The sequence below is a fragment of the Hypanus sabinus genome, chromosome 26 (genome assembly GCF_030144855.1).
Source record: "Hypanus sabinus isolate sHypSab1 chromosome 26, sHypSab1.hap1, whole genome shotgun sequence".
Classification (NCBI taxonomy): Eukaryota; Metazoa; Chordata; class Chondrichthyes; order Myliobatiformes; family Dasyatidae; genus Hypanus; species Hypanus sabinus.
Window position 1 is genome coordinate 31,421,796 of NC_082731.1, and position 17,834 is coordinate 31,439,629.

Genomic DNA, 17,834 nt, shown 5'->3' on the forward strand with positions numbered 1-17,834 from the left:
TTGTGTCCCTTCCCATCTCTGCGACCCTCTTTGAACCCTACTCTACTCTAACCACCTCACAGTTACCACCATGACCCTGTCCTTCCTCTGAACCCCTTGCTGTCTCTGTGACCCCCTCCCTCCCCTACACCCATCACCATCTCTGAAACCCCTTCACGGAGTGTTGTGGTCACGTGACCAAAATGGTGGCACGTCGCAGTTTGCAGCAGCCTCTCTGGATTTGATGTCTGTTATTTGTCAAGTGGGGTGCCGTGCGCAATCATAATCTGATGAAAAACGGACGTGGGAGAACGGAGGAGCATCTGGAAATCTCCAGGAAGACCCTCTTCATTGCTGCTGCTGCTGTGAGGTCCGGGTCTCTGCTGGGAAGAACAGGCCCCCAGTCCTCGGGGTCGCGTTGGCGGGGGCGTCTTAATACGCTCGGCAGAGGATGGTGCTCGGAGAAGCTGTGCCAGAGGTGATGGTCGGAGGCTCAGAGGTTCAACGGACTCGGAGTCCTTTTGACAGACTCAGGTCACTTTTGGAGTGTGCTGCGTCTGCGAGGCTGAGTCAGGCGGCGCCGTGGAGGTCCATAGCGGGGGGATTTCCTTCTGCCGCCTGCGTGGGATGGCGGGTCAGTCGGGACCCTGAGGATTTGTGGAAACTGTGTGGAGGTTTCTTTCGAACTGATAGTCTTTTAACGTCTTTGGACTATTTTTACTGTGCCCATGGTCTGTTTTTTTTTTATCAATTATGCTATTGTTTGCACTGTTGTAACTATATGTTGTAACTATGTGGTTTTGTGCAGGTCTTGTAGCTTTAGTTTTTGGTCTTGTTTTGTCTGGTGGGTTTGGAGCTCCTTTCTGGGGAACGCAGAAAGACAGTAGCGCGATATCGATACGCAGCAGCCTCTCCGGACTCTGGATTGGGGATTGCCAAACGTTATGTGGATTTTCTGGTGTAGTCTGTTTTATTACGTGTTTTTGTGATCTCATTCTGGAGGAACGTTGTATCATTTTTAACTGCATTGCATTTGTGGTTTCTAAATGACAATAAACTGAATCTGAACTGAACTGAACTTGACTGCATACCTCCCCATGTCCTTAGACCCTCCCTCCCCTGCATCCTCCCCATGTCCTTACACCCTCCCTCCCCTGCATCCTCCCCGTGTCCTTACACCCTCCCTCCCCTGCACCCTCCCCGTGTCCTTACACCCTCCCTCCCCTGCACCCTCCCCGTGTCCTTACACCCTCCCTCCCCTGGACCCTCCCCGTGTCCTTACACCCTCCCTCCCCTGCATCCCTCCCCGTGTCCTTACACCCTCCCTCCCCTGCACCCTTCCCGTGTCCTTACACCCTCCCTCCCCTGCACCCTCCCCGTGTCCTTACACCCTCCCTCCCCTGCACCCTCCCCGTGTCCTTACACCCTCCCTCCCCTGGACCCTCCCCGTGTCCTTACACCCTCCCTCCCCTGCACCCTCCCCGTGTCCTTACACCCTCCCTCCCCTCCATCCTCCCCGTGTCCTTACACCCTCCCTCCCCTGCACCCTCCCCGTGTCCTTACACCCTCCCCTGCACCCTTCCCGTGTCCTTACACCCTCCCTCCCCTGCACCCTCCCCGTGTCCTTACACCCTCCCTCCCCTGGACCCTCCCCGTGTCCTTACACCCTCCCTCCCCTGCACCCTTCCCGTGTCCTTACACCCTCCCTCCCCTGCACCCTCCCCATGTCCTTACACCCTCCCTCCCCTGCACCCTCCCTGTGTCCTTACACCCTCCCTCCCCTGCATCCTCCCCGTGTCCTTACACCCTCCCTACCCTCCATCCTCCCCGTGTCCTTACACCCTCCCTCCCCTGCATCCTCCCCGTGTCCTTACACCCTCCCTCCCCTGGACCCTCCCCGTGTCCTTACACCCTCCCTCCCCTGCACCCTCCCCGTGTCCTTACACCCTCCCTCCCCTGGACCCTCCCCGTGTCCTTACACCCTCCCTCCCCTGCACCCTCCCCGTGTCCTTACACCCTCCCTCCCCTGCACCCTTCCCGTGTCCTTACACCCTCCCTCCCCTGCACCCTTCCCCTGTCCTTACACCCTCCCTCCCCTGGACCCTCCCCGTGTCCTTACACCCTCCCTCCCCTGCACCCTCCCCGTGTCCTTACACCCTCCCTCCCCTGCACCCTCCCCGTGTCCTTACACCCTCCCTCCCCTCCATCCTCCCCGTGTCCTTACACACTCCCTCCCCTGCACGCTCCCCGTGTCCTTACACCCTCCCTCCCCTGCATCCTCCCCATGTCCTTACACCCTCCCTCCCCTGCATCCCTCCCCGTGTCCTTACACCCTCCCTCCCCTGCACCCTCCCCGTGTCCTTACACCCTCCCTCCCCTGCACCCTCCCCGTGTCCTTACACCCTCCCTCCCCTGCACCCTCCCCGTGTCCTTACACCCTCCCTCCCCTGCACCCTCCCCGTGTCCTTACACCCTCCCTCCCCTGCACCCTCCCCATGTCCTTACACCCTCCCTCCCCTGCATCCTCCCCGTGTCCTTACACCCTCCCTCCCCTGCATCCCCCCCGTGTCCTTACACCCTCCCTCCCCTGCATCCTCCCCGTGTCCTTACACCCTCCCTCCCCTGCACCCTTCCCGTGTCCTTACACCCTCCCTCCCCTGCACCCTCCCCGTGTCCTTACACCCTCCCTCCCCTCCATCCTCCCCGTGTCCTTACACCCTCCCTCCCCTGCACCCTCCCCGTGTCCTTACACCCTCCCTCCCCTCCACCCTCCCCGTGTCCTTACACCCTCCCTCCCCTGCACCCTCCCCGTGTCCTTACACCCTCCCTCCCCTGCACCCTCCCCGTGTCCTTACACCCTCCCTCCCCTGCATCCTCCCCGTGTCCTTACACCCTCCCTCCCCTGCACCCTCCCCGTGTCCTTACACCCTCCCTCCCCTGCACCCTCCCCGTGTCCTTACACCCTCCCTCCCCTCCATCCTCCCCGTGTCCTTACACCCTCCCTCCCCTGCATCCTCCCCGTGTCCTTACACCCTCCCTCCCCTGCACCCTCCCCGTGTCCTTACATCCTCCCCGTGTCCTTACACCCTCCCCGTGTCCTTACACCCTCCCTCCCCTGCACCCCTCCCCGTGTCCTTACACCCTCCCTCCCCTCCATCCTCCCCTGTCCTTACACCCTCCCTCCCCTGCATCCTCCCCGTGTCCTTACACCCTCCCTCCCCTGCATCCCTCCCCGTGTCCTTACACCCTCCCTCCCCTACATCCTCCCCGTGTCCTTACACCCTCCCTCCCCCTGCACCCTCCCCGTGTCCTTACACCCTCCCTCCCCTGCACCCTCCCCGTGTCCTTACACCCTCCCTCCCCTGCACCCTCCCGTGTCCTTACACCCTCCCTCCCCTGCACCCTCCCCGTGTCCTTACACCCTCCCTCCCCTGCACCCTCCCCGTGTCCTTACACCCTCCCTCCCCTGCACCCTCCCCGTGACCTTACACCCTCCCTCCCCTCCATCCTCCCCGTGTCCTTACACCCTCCCTCCCCTGCACCCTCCCCGTGTCCTTACACCCTCCCTCCCCTGCACCCTCCCCGTGTCCTTACACCCTCCCTCCCCTGCACCCTCCCCGTGTCCTTACACCCTCCCTCCCCTCCATCCTCCCCGTGTCCTTACACCCTCCCTCCCCATGTCCTTACACCCTCCCTCCCCTGCACCCTCCCCGTGTCCTTACACCCTCCCTCCCCTGCACCCTCCCCGTGTCCTTCCACCCTCCCTCCCCTGCACCCTCCCCGTGTCCTTACACCCTCCCTCCCCTGCACCCTCCCCGTGTCCTTACACCCTCCCTCCCCTACATCCTCCCCGTGTCCTTACACCCTCCCTCCCCGTGTCCATACACCCTCCCTCCCCTGCACCCTCCCCGTGTCCTTACACCCTCACTCCCCCTGCATCCCTCCCCGTGTCCTTACACCCTCCCTCCCCTGCACCCTCCCCGTGTCCTTACACCCTCCCTCCCCTCCATCCTCCCCTGTCCTTACACCCTCCCTCCCCTGCATCCTCCCCGTGTCCTTACACCCTCCCTCCCCTGCACCCTCCCCGTGTCCTTACACCCTCCCTCCCCTGCACCCTTCCCGTGTCCTTACACCCTCCCTCCCCTGCACCCTCCCCGTGTCCTTACACCCTCCCTCCCCTGCACCCTCCCCGTGTCCTTACACCCTCCCTCCCCTACATCCTCCCGTGTCCTTACACCCTCCCTCCCCGTGTCCATACACCCTCCTCCCCTGCACCCTCCCCGTGTCCTTACACCCTCCCTCCCCTGCACCCTCCCCGTGTCCTTACACCCTCCCTCCCCTGCACCCTCCCCGTGTCCTTACACCCTCCCTCCCCTCCATCCTCCCCTGTCCTTACACCCTCCCTCCCCTGCATCCTCCCCGTGTCCTTACACCCTCCCTCCCCTGCACCCTCCCCGTGTCCTTACACCCTCCTCCCCTGCACCCTTCCCGTGTCCTTACACCCTCCCTCCCCTGCACCCTCCCCGTGTCCTTACACCCTCCCTCCCCTGCACCCTCCCCGTGTCCTTACACCCTCCCTCCCCTGGACCCTCCCCGTGTCCTTACACCCTCCCTCCCCTGCACCCTCCCCGTGTCCTTACACCCTCCCTCCCTGCACCCTCCCCGTGTCCTTACACCCTCCTCCCCTGGACCCTCCCCGTGTCCTTACACCCTCCCTCCCCTGCACCCTCCCCGTGTCCTTACACCCTCCCTCCCCTGCATCCCTCCCCGTGTCCTTACACCCTCCCTCCCCTGCACCCTCCCCGTGTCCTTACACCCTCCCTCCCCCTGCATCCTCCCCGTGTCCTTACACCCTCCCTCCCCTGCACCCTCCCCGTGTCCTTACACCCTCCCTCCCCTGCACCCTCCCCGTGTCCTTACACCCTCCCTCCCCTGCACCCTCCCCGTGTCCTTACACCCTCCCTCCCCTGCATCCTCCCTGTGTCCTTACACCCTCCCTCCCCTGCACCCTCCCCGTGTCCTTACACCCTCCCTCCCCTGCACCCTCCCCGTGTCCTTACACCCTCCCTCCCCTGCACCCCTCCCCGTGTCCTTACACCCTCCCTCCCCTGCATCCTCCCCGTGTCCTTACACCCTCCCTCCCCTGCATCCTCCCTGTGTCCTTACACCCTCCCTCCCTGGACCCTCCCGTGTCCTTACACCCTCCCTCCCCTGCATCCTCCCCGTGTCCTTACACCCTCCCTCCCCTGCACCCTCCCCGTGTCCTTACACCCTCCCTCCCCTACATCCTCCCCGTGTCCTTACACCCTCCCTCCCCTGCACCCTCCCCGTGTCCTTACACCCTCCCTCCCCTGCATCCTCCCCGTGTCCTTACACCCTCCCTCCCCTGCACCCTCCCCGTGTCCTTACACCCTCCCTCCCCTGCACCCTCCCCGTGTCCTTACACCCTCCCTCCCCTCCATCCTCCCCTGTCCTTACACCCTCCCTCCCCTGCATCCTCCCCGTGTCCTTACACCCTCCCTCCCCTGCACCCTCCCCGTGTCCTTACATCCTCCCCGTGTCCTTACACCCTCCCCGTGTCCTTACACCCTCCCTCCCCTGCACCCTCCCCGTGTCCTTACACCCTCCCTCCCCTGCACCCTCCCCGTGTCCTTACATCCTCCCCGTGTCCTTACACCCTCCCCGTGTCCTTACACCCTCCCTCCCCTGCACCCTCCCCGTGTCCTTACACCCTCCCTCCCCTGCACCCTCCCCGTGTCCTTACACCCTCCCTCCCCTGGACCCTCCCCGTGTCCTTACACCCTCCCTCCCCTGCACCCTCCCCGTGTCCTTACACCCTCCCTCCCCTCCATCCTCCCCGTGTCCTTACACCCTCCCTCCCCTGCATCCTCCCCGTGTCCTTACACCCTCCCTCCCCTGGACCCTCCCCGTGTCCTTACACCCTCCCTCCCCTGCATCCCTCCCCGTGTCCTTACACCCTCCCTCCCCTGCACCCTCCCCGTGTCCTTACACCCTCCCTCCCCTGCATCCCTCCCCGTGTCCTTACACCCTCCCTCCCCTGCATCCTCCCCGTGTCCTTACACCCTCCCTCCCCTGCATCCTCCCTGTGTCCTTACACCCTCCCTCCCCTGGACCCTCCCCGTGTCCTTACACCCTCCCTCCCCTGCATCCTCCCCGTGTCCTTACACCCTCCCTCCCCTGCACCCTCCCCGTGTCCTTACACCCTCCCTCCCCTACATCCTCCCCGTGTCCTTACACCCTCCCTCCCCTGCACCCTCCCCGTGTCCTTACACCCTCCCTCCCCTGCATCCTCCCCGTGTCCTTACACCCTCCCTCCCCGGACCCTCCCCGTGTCCTTACACCCTCCCTCCCCTGCACCCTCCCCGTGTCCTTACACCCTCCCTCCCCTGCATCCTCCCCGTGTCCTTACACCCTCCCTCCCCGGACCCTCCCCACCTCCAAGACCAGTTACCTGTGTGTGAACGTATTCTGGGAGACATTCAGCGAACTCAATTGAGAACAGCAACCATGAGAGAGAGACGCAAAGAGCTAGGGGAGAAGAGAGCACAGGGTGAGAGACAGAGTGCAGGAAATGGAGACGGGAACATTGCACAGTGCTCCCGGAGATGGTCTGACCCAGGGATACGGAGATGGGAACTGTGCACGGTGCTCCCAGTGTAGGTCTGACCCAGGGATAGGGAAATGGGAACTGTGCACGGTGCTCCCGGAGATGGTCTGACCCAGGGATAGGGAGATGGGAACTGTGCACTGTGCTCCCAGTGTAGGTCTGACCCAGGGATAGGGAGACGGGAACTGTGCACGGTGCTCCCGGTGTGGGTCTGATCCAGGGATAGGGAGACTGGAAGTGTGCACGGTGCTCCTGGTGTGGGTCTGACCCAGGGATAGGGAGACTGGAAGTGTGCACGGTGCTCCTGGTGTGGGTCTGACCCAGGGATAGGGAAACGAACTGTGCACGGTGCTCCCGGTGTGGGTCTGACTCAGGGATAGGGAGACTGGAACTGTGCACGGTGCTCCCGGTGTGGGTCTGACCCAGGGATAGGGAGACGTGAACTGTGCACGGTGCTCCCGATGTGGGTCTGACCCAGGGATACGGAGACGGGAACTGTGTACGGTGCTCCCGATGTGGGTCTGACCCAGGGATACAGAGACGGGAATTGTGCATGGTGCTCCCAGTGTAGGTCTGACCCAGGAATACAGAGACTGGAACTGTGCACGGTGCTCCCGGTGTGGGTCTGACCCAGGGATACAGAGACGGGAATTGTGCATGGTGCTCCCAGTGTGGATCTGATCCAGGGATACAGAGACGGGAACTGTGCACGGTGCTCCCGGTGTGGGTCTGACCCAGGGATACAGAGACGGGAATTGTGCATGGTGCTCCCGGTGTGGGTCTGACCCAGGGATACGGAGACGGGAACTGTGCACGGTGCTCCCAGTGTAGGTCTGACCCAGGGATACAGAGACTGGAACTGTGCACAGTGCTCCCGGTGTGGGTCTGACCCAGGGATACAGAGACGGGAATTGTGCACGGTGCTCCCGGTGTGGGTCTGACCCAGGGATAGGGAGACTGGAACTGTGCACGGTGCTCCCGGTGTGGGTCTGACCCAGGGATACAGAGATGGGAACTGTGCACGGTGCTCCCGGTGTGGGTCTGACCCAGGGATACGGAGACGGGAACTGTGCACGGTGCTCCCGGTGTGGGTCTGACCCAGGGATACGGAGACAGGAACTGTGCACGGTGCTCCCGGTGTGGGTCTGACCCAGGGATACAGAGACAGGAAATGTGCACGGTGCTCCCGGTGAGGGTCTGACCCAGGGATACAGAGACGGGAAATGTGCACGGTGCTCCCGGTGAGGGTCTGACCCAGGGATACAGAGACGGGAAATGTGCACGGTGCTCCCGGTGAGGGTCTGACCCAGGGATACAGAGATGGGAACTGTGCACGGTGCTCCCGGTGTAGGTCTGACCCAGGGATACAGAGACTGGAACTGTGCACGGTGCTCCCGGTGAGGGTCTGACCCAGGGATACGGATATGAGAAACATAAACAGTGCGTCTGGGTTTTACTTACCATATCAAGAGCACAGTCTGTTCCCGCAAGATTGAGATCAACGAGGACATTCGGAGTGGCGAGGAACTGGTACAGGTGCTGGCAGTAAAATTTAAACTAGTCACTTCAGAGAAATCACATCACCCTCCACACCGTCCCATCACACACTCCCGGGGTCAGACACAGAGTGAAACTCCCTCCACACCGTCTCATCACACACTCCCGGGGTCAGACACAGAGTGAATCTCCCTCCATACCGTCACATCACACACTCCCAGGGTCAGACACAGTGAATCTCCCTCCACACCGTCCCATCACACACTCCTGGGGTCAGGCACAGGGTGAAACTCCCTCCACACCGTCCCATCACACACTCCCGGGGTCAGACACAGAGTGAATCTCCCTCCACACCGTCCCATCACACACTCCCGGGGTCAGACACAGAGTGAATCTCCCTCCGCACCGTCCCATCACACACTCCCGGAATCAGACACAGAGTGAAACTCCCTCCACACCGTCCCATCACACACTCCCGGAGTCAGACACAGAGTGAATCTCCCTCCACACCGTCCCATCACACACTCCCGGGGTCAGACACAGAGTGAATCTCCCTCCACACCGTCCCATCACACACTCCCGGGGTCAGGCACAGAGTGAAACTCCCTCCACACCGTCCCATCACACACTCCCGAGGTCAGACACAGAGTGAAACTCCCTCCACACCGTCTCATCACACACTCCCGGGGTCAGACACAGAGTGAATCTCCCTCCACACCGTCACATCACACACTCACGGGGTCAGACACAGAGTGAAACTCCCTCCACACCGTCCCATCACACACTACGGGGGTCAGACACAGTGAATCTCCCTCCACACCGTCACATCACACACTCCCGGGGTCAGGCACAGAGTGAAACTCCCTCCACACCGTCCCATCACACACTCCCAAGGTCAGACACAGAGTGAAACTCCCTCCACACCGTCCCATCACACACTCCCGGGGTCAGACACAGTGAATCTCCCTCCACACCGTCCCATCACACACTCCCAGGGTCAGGCACAGAGTGAAACTCCCTCCACACCGTCCCATCACACACTCCCGAGGTCAGACACAGAGTGAAACTCCCTCCACACCGTCCCATCACACACTCCCGGGGTCAGACACAGAGTGAAACTCCCTCCACACCATCTCATCACACGCTCCCGGAGTCAGACACAGAGTGAATCTCCCTCCACATTGACCCATCACACACTCCCGGGGTCAGACACAGAGTGAATCTCCCTCCACATTGACCCATCACACACTCCCGGGGTCAGACACAGAGTGAATCTCCCTCCACATTGACCCATCACACACTCCCGGGGTCAGACACAGAGTGAATCTCCCTCCACACCGTCCCATCACACACTCCCGGGGTCAGACATAGAGTGAATCTCCCTCCACACCGTCCCATCACTCACTCCCGGGGGCAGACACAGAGTGAATCTCCCTCCACATTGACCCATCACACACTCCAGGGGTCAGACACAGGGTGAAACTCCCTCCACATTGACCCATCACACACTCCCGGGGTCAGACACAGAGTGAATCTCCCTCCACATTGACCCATCACACACTCTCGGAGTCAGACACAGAGTGAATCTCCCTCCACACCGTCCCATCACACACTCCCGGGGTCAGACACAGAGTGAATCTCCCTCCACACCGTCCCATCACACACTCCCCGGGTCAGACACAGAGTGCACCTCCCTCCACACCGTCCCATCACACACTCCCGGGGTCAGACACAGAGTGAAACTCCCTCCACATTGACCCATCACACTCACCGGTGACTCCTCTCCTGACAGCAGTCCAGCATTCTTACTGAGGTCCAGATGTGTCAGTGTGTTGGCAAAGACTTCATTGTTGTTCAATGACTGGGCAAGTGGGAGCAGACCTGAGGGAGGGGGAAGTGTGGGGGGGGGGAGGGAATCAGGGGGGGAAGTGTGGTGGGGAGAGGGAAGTGAGGGAGAGAAGGGGAGGTGAGAGAGCGGGGAGAGAGATGGTGTAAGAGTGAGGGGGAGAGGGAAGTAGAGAGAATGAAGAGGTGGGGAAGCAAGGGGCACAGAGAGAGGGAGAGAGGGTGAAGGGAGAGGGGGAGAGGGAGTGAGTGTTGTGTGGGGTAAGAGGAACAGAGAGAGGGGGAATGAGATTGGGTAGAGAGAAAGAGGGATGGGAGAGAGAGGGAGAGGGGGAGTGATCAGGTAAGATCAGGTAAGAGAGTGAGGGAGGGGGAGAACGAGAGGGGGTTAGAGAGAGGGAAGAGAGAAGCTCTTTTTACTCGTGGCATTCTGGGTAAGTTAGTAGAGGGCAGAATGGCCTTGAAGACTGGGAGTAGGGTGGAAGAGGGGACTGGGAGGGGAAGTGGAGTCACTCACCTCGTGAGGTCAGAGACGTGTTGGACAGGTTCAGGAATCTCAGACCCCTCCCAGACAGCGACAGGTATTGACTGAAGGCGGTGATGCCTGGAACAAAGGGAGAGGAGAGGGAGAGGGAGAGGAGAGCAGGAGGTGGGTATATGGGACAGAGGTCGGAGAAGTTGTGGTGGGGAGAGATGGGGGGAGGAATAACATCAGATTAGAACAGTGCCATCTGAGAATTGTCTGCAATCTCACTCCATGCCACTTGGAATGAATCTAAACTCAATTCCAGACATTCCTGGTCACAGCACCACCCACCCCTCAATTCCGATGACCCACCGAGGGTGAGGAGAGAGGGGAGAGATGGTGGGACACGGGGTAAGGGAGTGAAGGGTTAGAAGAAAAGAGGAGGGGGCAGGGAGAATGGGGGGGTGGGGTGTTGGACGTTCTCCTGCCAGACCCCCTCCAGCCCCTGGGTCCACCTACCTTTGTCTTCCAACGGATTGCAGGCCAGGCTGATCGCGGTCAGCGCAGAGGACGGGTTGTCCATGAGAGCATACGCCAGGCGCTGGGCGAAGTCCCTGCCAGAGAGCGAGAGAGGGATAGCACCGTGACTGTGGGCAGAGTGGCCTCGACGCCGGCCCATGGGCAGTGGGAGAGTCTGGGAGAAGATGGGTCCATGAATGGCGCGAGTGAAGGGGAAGCAGAAACGCTGTTCTGTGGGGAGGAAATGTGAAGTCCTCTCCTCGGTCCGCCAACCCTCTGCCCTCCCCTTCCCCTCTCCCCTGTCCCCCCCCATCACCTCCCTCCAGGTTACTGTTCGATGGCTCACTGGAGTTTAAAAGAATGAGGGATCTCATTGTAACCTAGTGAATGTTGAAAGGTCTAGATAGGGTGATGGGTGGAGATACCTTCCTACCAAAGGAGGTGTGAGGTGCTCCTTCCCTCGGGCAAGGTGTAGCACCAACCCCCACAGGGGCAGGTGGTGGATGGTCGTACGAGCAGCCGGTGCAGATCACAAATCCTGGTTCTGTGACCACTGACACCAGGCAGACAATCTCTGAGGAGTATTGATAATGGCCGGGGTCACCCGTCTTGTAAAGACACTGCCCAGAAGCAGGCAATGGCAAACCAGTTGTGTGGAAGAATTTGCCGAGAGCAATCACAGTCATGGGACCGTGGTCACCGACGTCACACAACACACCACATTACGGACAAATGAGACAGAGCGGACGTGGAGAGGAGGTTTCCTATGGTGGCAGAGTCTAGGACCAGAGGGCCCAGCCTCAGAGTTGAAGGACGCCCATTTAGACCGGAGATGAGGAGGAATTTCGTCAGCCAGGGAGTGGTGAGACTGTGGCATTCATTGCCATGAATGACTGCTGAGTTCAAGTCATTGGGTATTTTAAAGCACGGGTTCGCGGTAAGGATATCAAAGATTACGGGGAGAATGGGGTTGAGAAGGAATCACAAATCAGCCATGATTGGATGGTGGGACAGACTCGATGGGCTGAATGGCTTCGTTCTGCTCCCAGGTCCCCGTGTCTGGACGGGGAGACGGGCACAGAGAGGTCTGTCTGTTCCCGCATCCCATGGAGACTCATTCGGTTTTCCTCACCCTCTCAATCCCGTGTTCTCCATGTCCAGCTCCTCGATGGAGAAGGAACGGCTCATGGTGTGGATCACCTGGTCTATCACCTCCGCGCCCTGCCAGAGGGAGTCGGGTTAGTGGGAGCAGGGGTCTGGTCTCCCCTCCCTCCCTCCCTCCTCACTGACTCTTCCTCTCCCTCGTTCTCTCCTTCTCTCATCTGATTCATCTTGCCTCTCCCTCACTCCTCTTTTCCCTATTCTTCCCCTCATTCCCTCCCTCCTCTCCCTCTCACCATCATCTTCCCTCCCCCACTCCATCCCTATTCTCCCCCTCATTCCCTCCCTCACCATCTTATCTCCCTCTCACCTCCTCTCCCTCCTCCATCCCTACTTCCTTCCTCTGTGCTGATCCTTCCCTCCCCCTCCCTCACCGTTGACCCTCCATTTCTCTTTCCTGCCCCCATTCTTCCCCTCCCTCCATTCCTCCTCATTGCTGACCCTCCCCTTCCCCCCTTTTCCCCAGCCTCCCTCCCTCCCTCCCTCACTATCGACCCTCCCCCTCCCCCTTCCTCACCAGCTTGAAGTCGCGAGAGTGGAGCTTGTTGAACCACTGGTTGTAAGCAAGGGCAGCTACGATCAGCGCCAGGTCCCTGCGAGGGAGAAATGGGGCAAAGAGAGGGAGTAGAGAGAGAGGTGGGAGGGAGGGGAGAGAGAGATGGGGAGAAAGAGAGGGAGAAAAGAGGAGAAGGAGGGAAAGAGAGAGACAGAGAGAAAAAGGTAGGGAGGGAGAAAGAGGAGAGAAAGAGGGAAGGAGAGAGCAAGGGAGGGAGAGTGAAAGGAGAGAGAGAGGGAGAGAGGAAGAAAAAAGGGAAGGAGAGAGAAATGGGAGAGAGAGAGGAGAGAGAAAGGGATGGACAAAGAAGGTGGGAGAGAGGGAGAGAGAAAGAAGGACAGACCGAGAGAGAAAGAGAGCAAGAGAGAGGGAGAAAGAAAGAGAGGAGAGAGAGAGGGAGAGAGAGATGGGGAGAAGGAGAGAGAGAGGGAGAGAGAGATGGGGAGAAGGAGAGAGAGAGGGAGAGAGAGATGGGGAGAAGGAGAGAGAGAGGGAGAGAGAGATGGGGAGAAGGAGAGAGAGAGGGAGAGAGATTATCACAGAGTCACAGAACACAGACAGGCACTAAGACCCAACCGGTCCTTGTCTGGCTGTGCTGCACAGCGATCTACTCTCACCTGGCCGTGCTTGGCCCCTGACCCTCTAAACCTCTCCTGTCCATGGACCCATCTGGATGGTTTACAAATATTACCAATGTGCCCAACTCAACCAATATTTCTGGCCGCTCGGTTCAAACGTGCACCACCCTCTGTGTGGAAAATCTGCCCTGATGTCCCTTTTCAATCTCTCACCTCTGACCTTGTCTGCGCCCCTCATGACCTTGTATACCCTATTAGGTCACCCCTCGACCTCCTATGTCCCAGGAATAAAGTCCAGGTCTGCGTAGCCTCTCCTCGTAACTCAGGCCCCCCAACTCCAGACAACATCGGGGCAAATCTCCCTCGGTACTCTTTCCGGCTTCAGGACATCGTTCCTTCAGCAGGAAACTGAGCACAATACTCCGAGTGCAGCCTCACCAACGTCCCAACTCCTGCACCCTGCCTGACAAAGGCCAGCGTGTCAAATGCCCTCTTCACTGCCCCATGATGCCACTTACGACAAAATTCATTTGAGCACCTAGGCCCCTCTGCTCCATAGCGGAGAGAAGGGGAACCAGTCAAAGTTCAAAGTTGACGTCATTATTGAAGTGCATTTATGTCACCATATACAGCTCTGAGATTCATTTCCCTGTGGGCACACAGTGAATCCATTAACCATAATAGAACCAATGGAAGATCATGCCCCTGCAAGAACGCTCAAACAGAGTGTAGAAGACAACAAGATGTACAAATAGAAACAGAAAGACATAATAATAAATAAACGAGCTGTTTGAGTGATTTTTGGTCATTTACATTTAGCAAATGGCCTTGGCTCCCAGCCTTCTGTTCCTTGTTCATGAATTGTGGATTTATTTTGGGACAATGCATTTCCAAGAAGCTGTGGATCCCAGTCCACAGACGGGGCTGGCATCTGCGGGATTGGATATGAACCAGAAGGTGTGAAGTTTGCACGTATTTTCAAAGAAAGCATTGTCTCTACTTTGTAAATATGGAATTGTCCTTTGTGTTTAGCACATAAATATCGAGCCCCACTTTGGGCCAACGGACCTTTCCACCGAGAGCTTTTCCGTGTGATGCCTGCTGTACCTTGTTTTGTCGAATAATGAAGTTGTTTTGTATCTACCAGTAACTCTCTCCGGCAATTTCATTCACGCAACAACATAAGCAATAAAAAAACATGAGATGGAGAGTCCCTCAAAGTGAGTCCATAGTTTGTGGGAACATTTCAATGATGGGGGGAGTGAAGTTGAGTGAAGTTATCCCCTCTGGCTCAAGAGCCTGATGGCTGAGGGGGTAACACTACCCCTGAACCTGGTGGTGAGGGTCCCGAGGCTCCTGTACCTCCTTCCTGTTGGCAGCAGTGTCCTGGGTGGTGGGGGTCCCTGATGATGGGGCTGCTTTCCTGTGACAGGGTTTCGTGTAGATGTGCTCGGTGCTGAGGAGGGCTTTATCCGTGATGGACTGGGCCGTATCCATTACCTTTTGTAGGATTTTCCATTCAAGGGCATCGGTGTTTCCGTACCAGGCTGTGATGCAGCCGGTCAATACACTCTCCAGCACACTTACGTGGAAGTTTGTCAAAGTTTTAGATGTCATGTCGAATCTCTGCAAACTCCTTAAGGCAGCAGAGGCACTGCCGTGCTTCCATCGTCAAAGCCACGCACTCACTATCTGCCGCATCCCTTAGGAGTTATCATAAGAGAGGGTTATATATAATTCCTTTAATCGTGCGCAGAGTACTGTCTATTATTTTGTGGCATTAATTTGTAACGGGGTGTCAAATTACACAGCACCCAGACAAACCGGGGTTTGGGGTGGAAGAGCGTCTCAGTCTCACGAGTTTGGCGGGACCGGAGACTTACGCAGCCGAGAAAACAGGGGGTTTCACTTATAAACCTCGATCAGGTCGCCCCTCAGCTGCCGCTGCTCCCGAGAAAACAACCCAAGTTTGTCCAGCCTCTCCTTGTAGCTTCTGCCCTCTGGTGAGCATCTACAGTCTTCCTGTCCCGGGGCGGCCAGAATGGAATGCAGTATTCCAGAAGCAGCCTAACCAGGACTTTATAAAGCCTAGATGGGAATCTTGGTTAGCATGGGTGAGTTGGGCCGAAGGGCCTTTCTCCGTGCTCTGTGTGACCCTGCAGAATGAACGGGGGGGGGAAGGAATGGGCTCAGAACAGGGAGTAGGGTGATGGGAGGAGAGGAGGCAGATCACCGAGTCACAGAGTGGAAACAGGCTATTCGGCCCAGCCGCTCTCTCCTGGCCCAGATTCCCACCTAAACCAGTCTTTTCTGTTTGTGTTTGACCCAGATCCCTCTGAGCCTTTCTTATCCACGACCCTGTCCAAGTACCTTTTAAATGTTGTTAATGTACCTGACTCAACCACTTCCTCTGGCAGCTCGTACCACCCTCTGGGCGAAAACATCGTCCCTCAGGTTCCTATTAAATCTCTCCCCTCTCACCATCAAAACTGTGCCCAGCTCTGGGGGAAAAGTCTGTGAGCATTCACCCTACCTCTGTCCCTCGTGATTTTATACCTCTCTGTAAAGTCAATCCTCAAGACTCCTGCACTCCAAGGGATAAAGTCTCAATCTGCCCAACCCCTCTCCATAACTCAGTCCCTCAAGTCCTGGCAACGTCCTCGTGAATCTCCCTCTGGGCTCCCTCCAACTTAACTGTAGCAGATTGCCAAGAACTGAACACAGTAACACATACAATCTTGTACAACTGCAACGTAATCTCTCAACTCCTGTGCTCGGTGCCCTGACTGATGAAGGCCAGCGTGTCAAACACCCTCTTCACTGTCACGTCCGTCTGTTGTGGCTCTTTCAGTACTGTGCACCCAATAGACGTCTATAGCTGGGGTCCCTGAGACTTTTGCACAGGACTGGATTTGCCAACGTGGAGCGGAGAGCGAGTTTGTAAATCTGGCGGGAGCAAAGGATGTTGGGAATGGCGAGGGTGGAGCACCGTGGGAGGGCGTGGGACGGGGCAGAGAAGGAGTGCCAGGTGGGGGTGGTGAGGGTGCAGACACAGCCAGCCCTGAGACACCAGACAAGGTCACTCGATTCCAAACAATTGGTTAATTGATCATTACAGAATGTCTCTCTGGTGCTTCCCCCTCCCTCCCTTCTCCCTTCCCCTTTTCCCAACCATGATTCCCCTCTCCCTGTCCCCTTCCCACTCTCAGTCCACAACAGAGACCCACATCAGAATCAGGTTTATCATCACACACGTGTGACATGAATTTTTTTTTTGTGGCAGCAGTACAGTGTGATACATAAAATTACTACAACACTGTGCAAAAGTCTTAGATACCTGCATATGTATATATGTGCCCAAGCCCTTTGCACAGTCCTGTACGTACAGCCCGAGGGCTACCTTCCTGATTTCTCACTGGGAAGTAGCCGAGTTTGACCCCTGAACTCACCGAGACGGTAAGTGGCTGAAGTCCAGGATGTTAAATTGTCGACTGTCTTGGGAGTGGTAAATGGTGTCGACGTCCTGGGGGAGAGAAAAGTTGATGAGAGAGATTGGGGGGGTGGTCTCTGTGGGGGGGAGAGAGGGGGCAGAGGGGAAGAGACAGATAAGAGAGGGAGAGGGGATAGTGAGGGTCTAAAGTGAGGGCAGAGGGGAGGGGGAGAGAGGAGAGACGAGGAGAAAGGGGACAGAGGGATGAGTCAGGAGAGGGGGAAAGAACAGGAGCAAGGGGGCAGAGGTGAATGAGGGGGGAAGAGGAGAGTGATGGGGAGAGAAAGGGGGCAGAGGTGAGAGAGGGGGACAGAAGGGGCAGAGGTGGGGGGGGACAGAAGGGGGCAAAGGTGAGGGGGGAACAGAAGGGGCAGAGGTGAGGGGGGGACAGAAGGGGGCAGAGGTGAGAGAGGGGGACAGAAGGGGGCAAAGCTGAGAGAGGGGGACAGAAGGGGGCAGAGGTGAGGGGGGAACAGAAGGGGGCAGAGGTGAGAGCGGGGACAAGGGGGCAGAGGTGAGAGCGGGGGACAAGGGGGGAGAGGTGAGAGAGGGGGACAGAAGGGGGCAGAGGTGAGAGCGGGAGACAGAAGGGGGCAGAGGTGAGAGCGGGGGACAAGGGGGGAGAGGTGAGAGAGGGGGACAGAAGGGGGCAGAGGTGAGAGCGGGGGACAGAAGGGGGCAGAGGTGGGACAGAGACGAGAGAGGGGTTCGAGAGGAGGGTTGTTCATACCCATTGCACCTCTTCACGACACGGCACGCCGTTGTAATCACAGAGGGCTGCGTATGTTTCCGAGAATCCTCCTGAGGAGAGAGTCAGGCAGAGTCACGGCCTGTTATCCCCCGAATTATACCCTGTAATATATCCCATCAAACGTACCCGATAACATGGCCCCTAAAATACATCCCTGTAATATACCACATCAAATATACCCCCGAATCATACTTCCCAAGGTTACTACTACTTCCACTGTGATAGCTGCAGAAATACCCCTCCCAAGTTATACCTTCCCAAATAAATCTTCAAGTATACCACTGAGAAATACCCCTGAAGTCACCTCCAAAAGATAACCCAAACATACGGAGGTGGCGAACCTTCTTGAGAGCACGTACCCAAA

At 58.3% G+C, this 17,834-nt stretch overlaps 1 protein-coding gene across 1 annotated transcript in view; it reads right to left on the bottom strand.

Moving 5' to 3' along the window:
- LOC132381733 (capping protein, Arp2/3 and myosin-I linker protein 3-like) overlaps positions 1 to 17,834 on the bottom strand; it is a 58,157-nt gene that overhangs the window by 17,322 nt on the left and 23,001 nt on the right. Inside the window, exons 7-15 of the mRNA XM_059951305.1 lie at positions 17,450 to 17,520; positions 16,679 to 16,752; positions 12,613 to 12,688; positions 12,067 to 12,155; positions 10,935 to 11,029; positions 10,467 to 10,553; positions 9,876 to 9,985; positions 8,069 to 8,146; positions 6,452 to 6,528 (exon numbers count right to left, since the gene is read on the bottom strand). Of these exons, the coding sequence (XP_059807288.1) occupies positions 6,452 to 6,528; positions 8,069 to 8,146; positions 9,876 to 9,985; positions 10,467 to 10,553; positions 10,935 to 11,029; positions 12,067 to 12,155; positions 12,613 to 12,688; positions 16,679 to 16,752; positions 17,450 to 17,520 (757 nt within the window). The remainder of the gene's footprint in view (positions 1 to 6,451; positions 6,529 to 8,068; positions 8,147 to 9,875; positions 9,986 to 10,466; positions 10,554 to 10,934; positions 11,030 to 12,066; positions 12,156 to 12,612; positions 12,689 to 16,678; positions 16,753 to 17,449; positions 17,521 to 17,834) is intronic.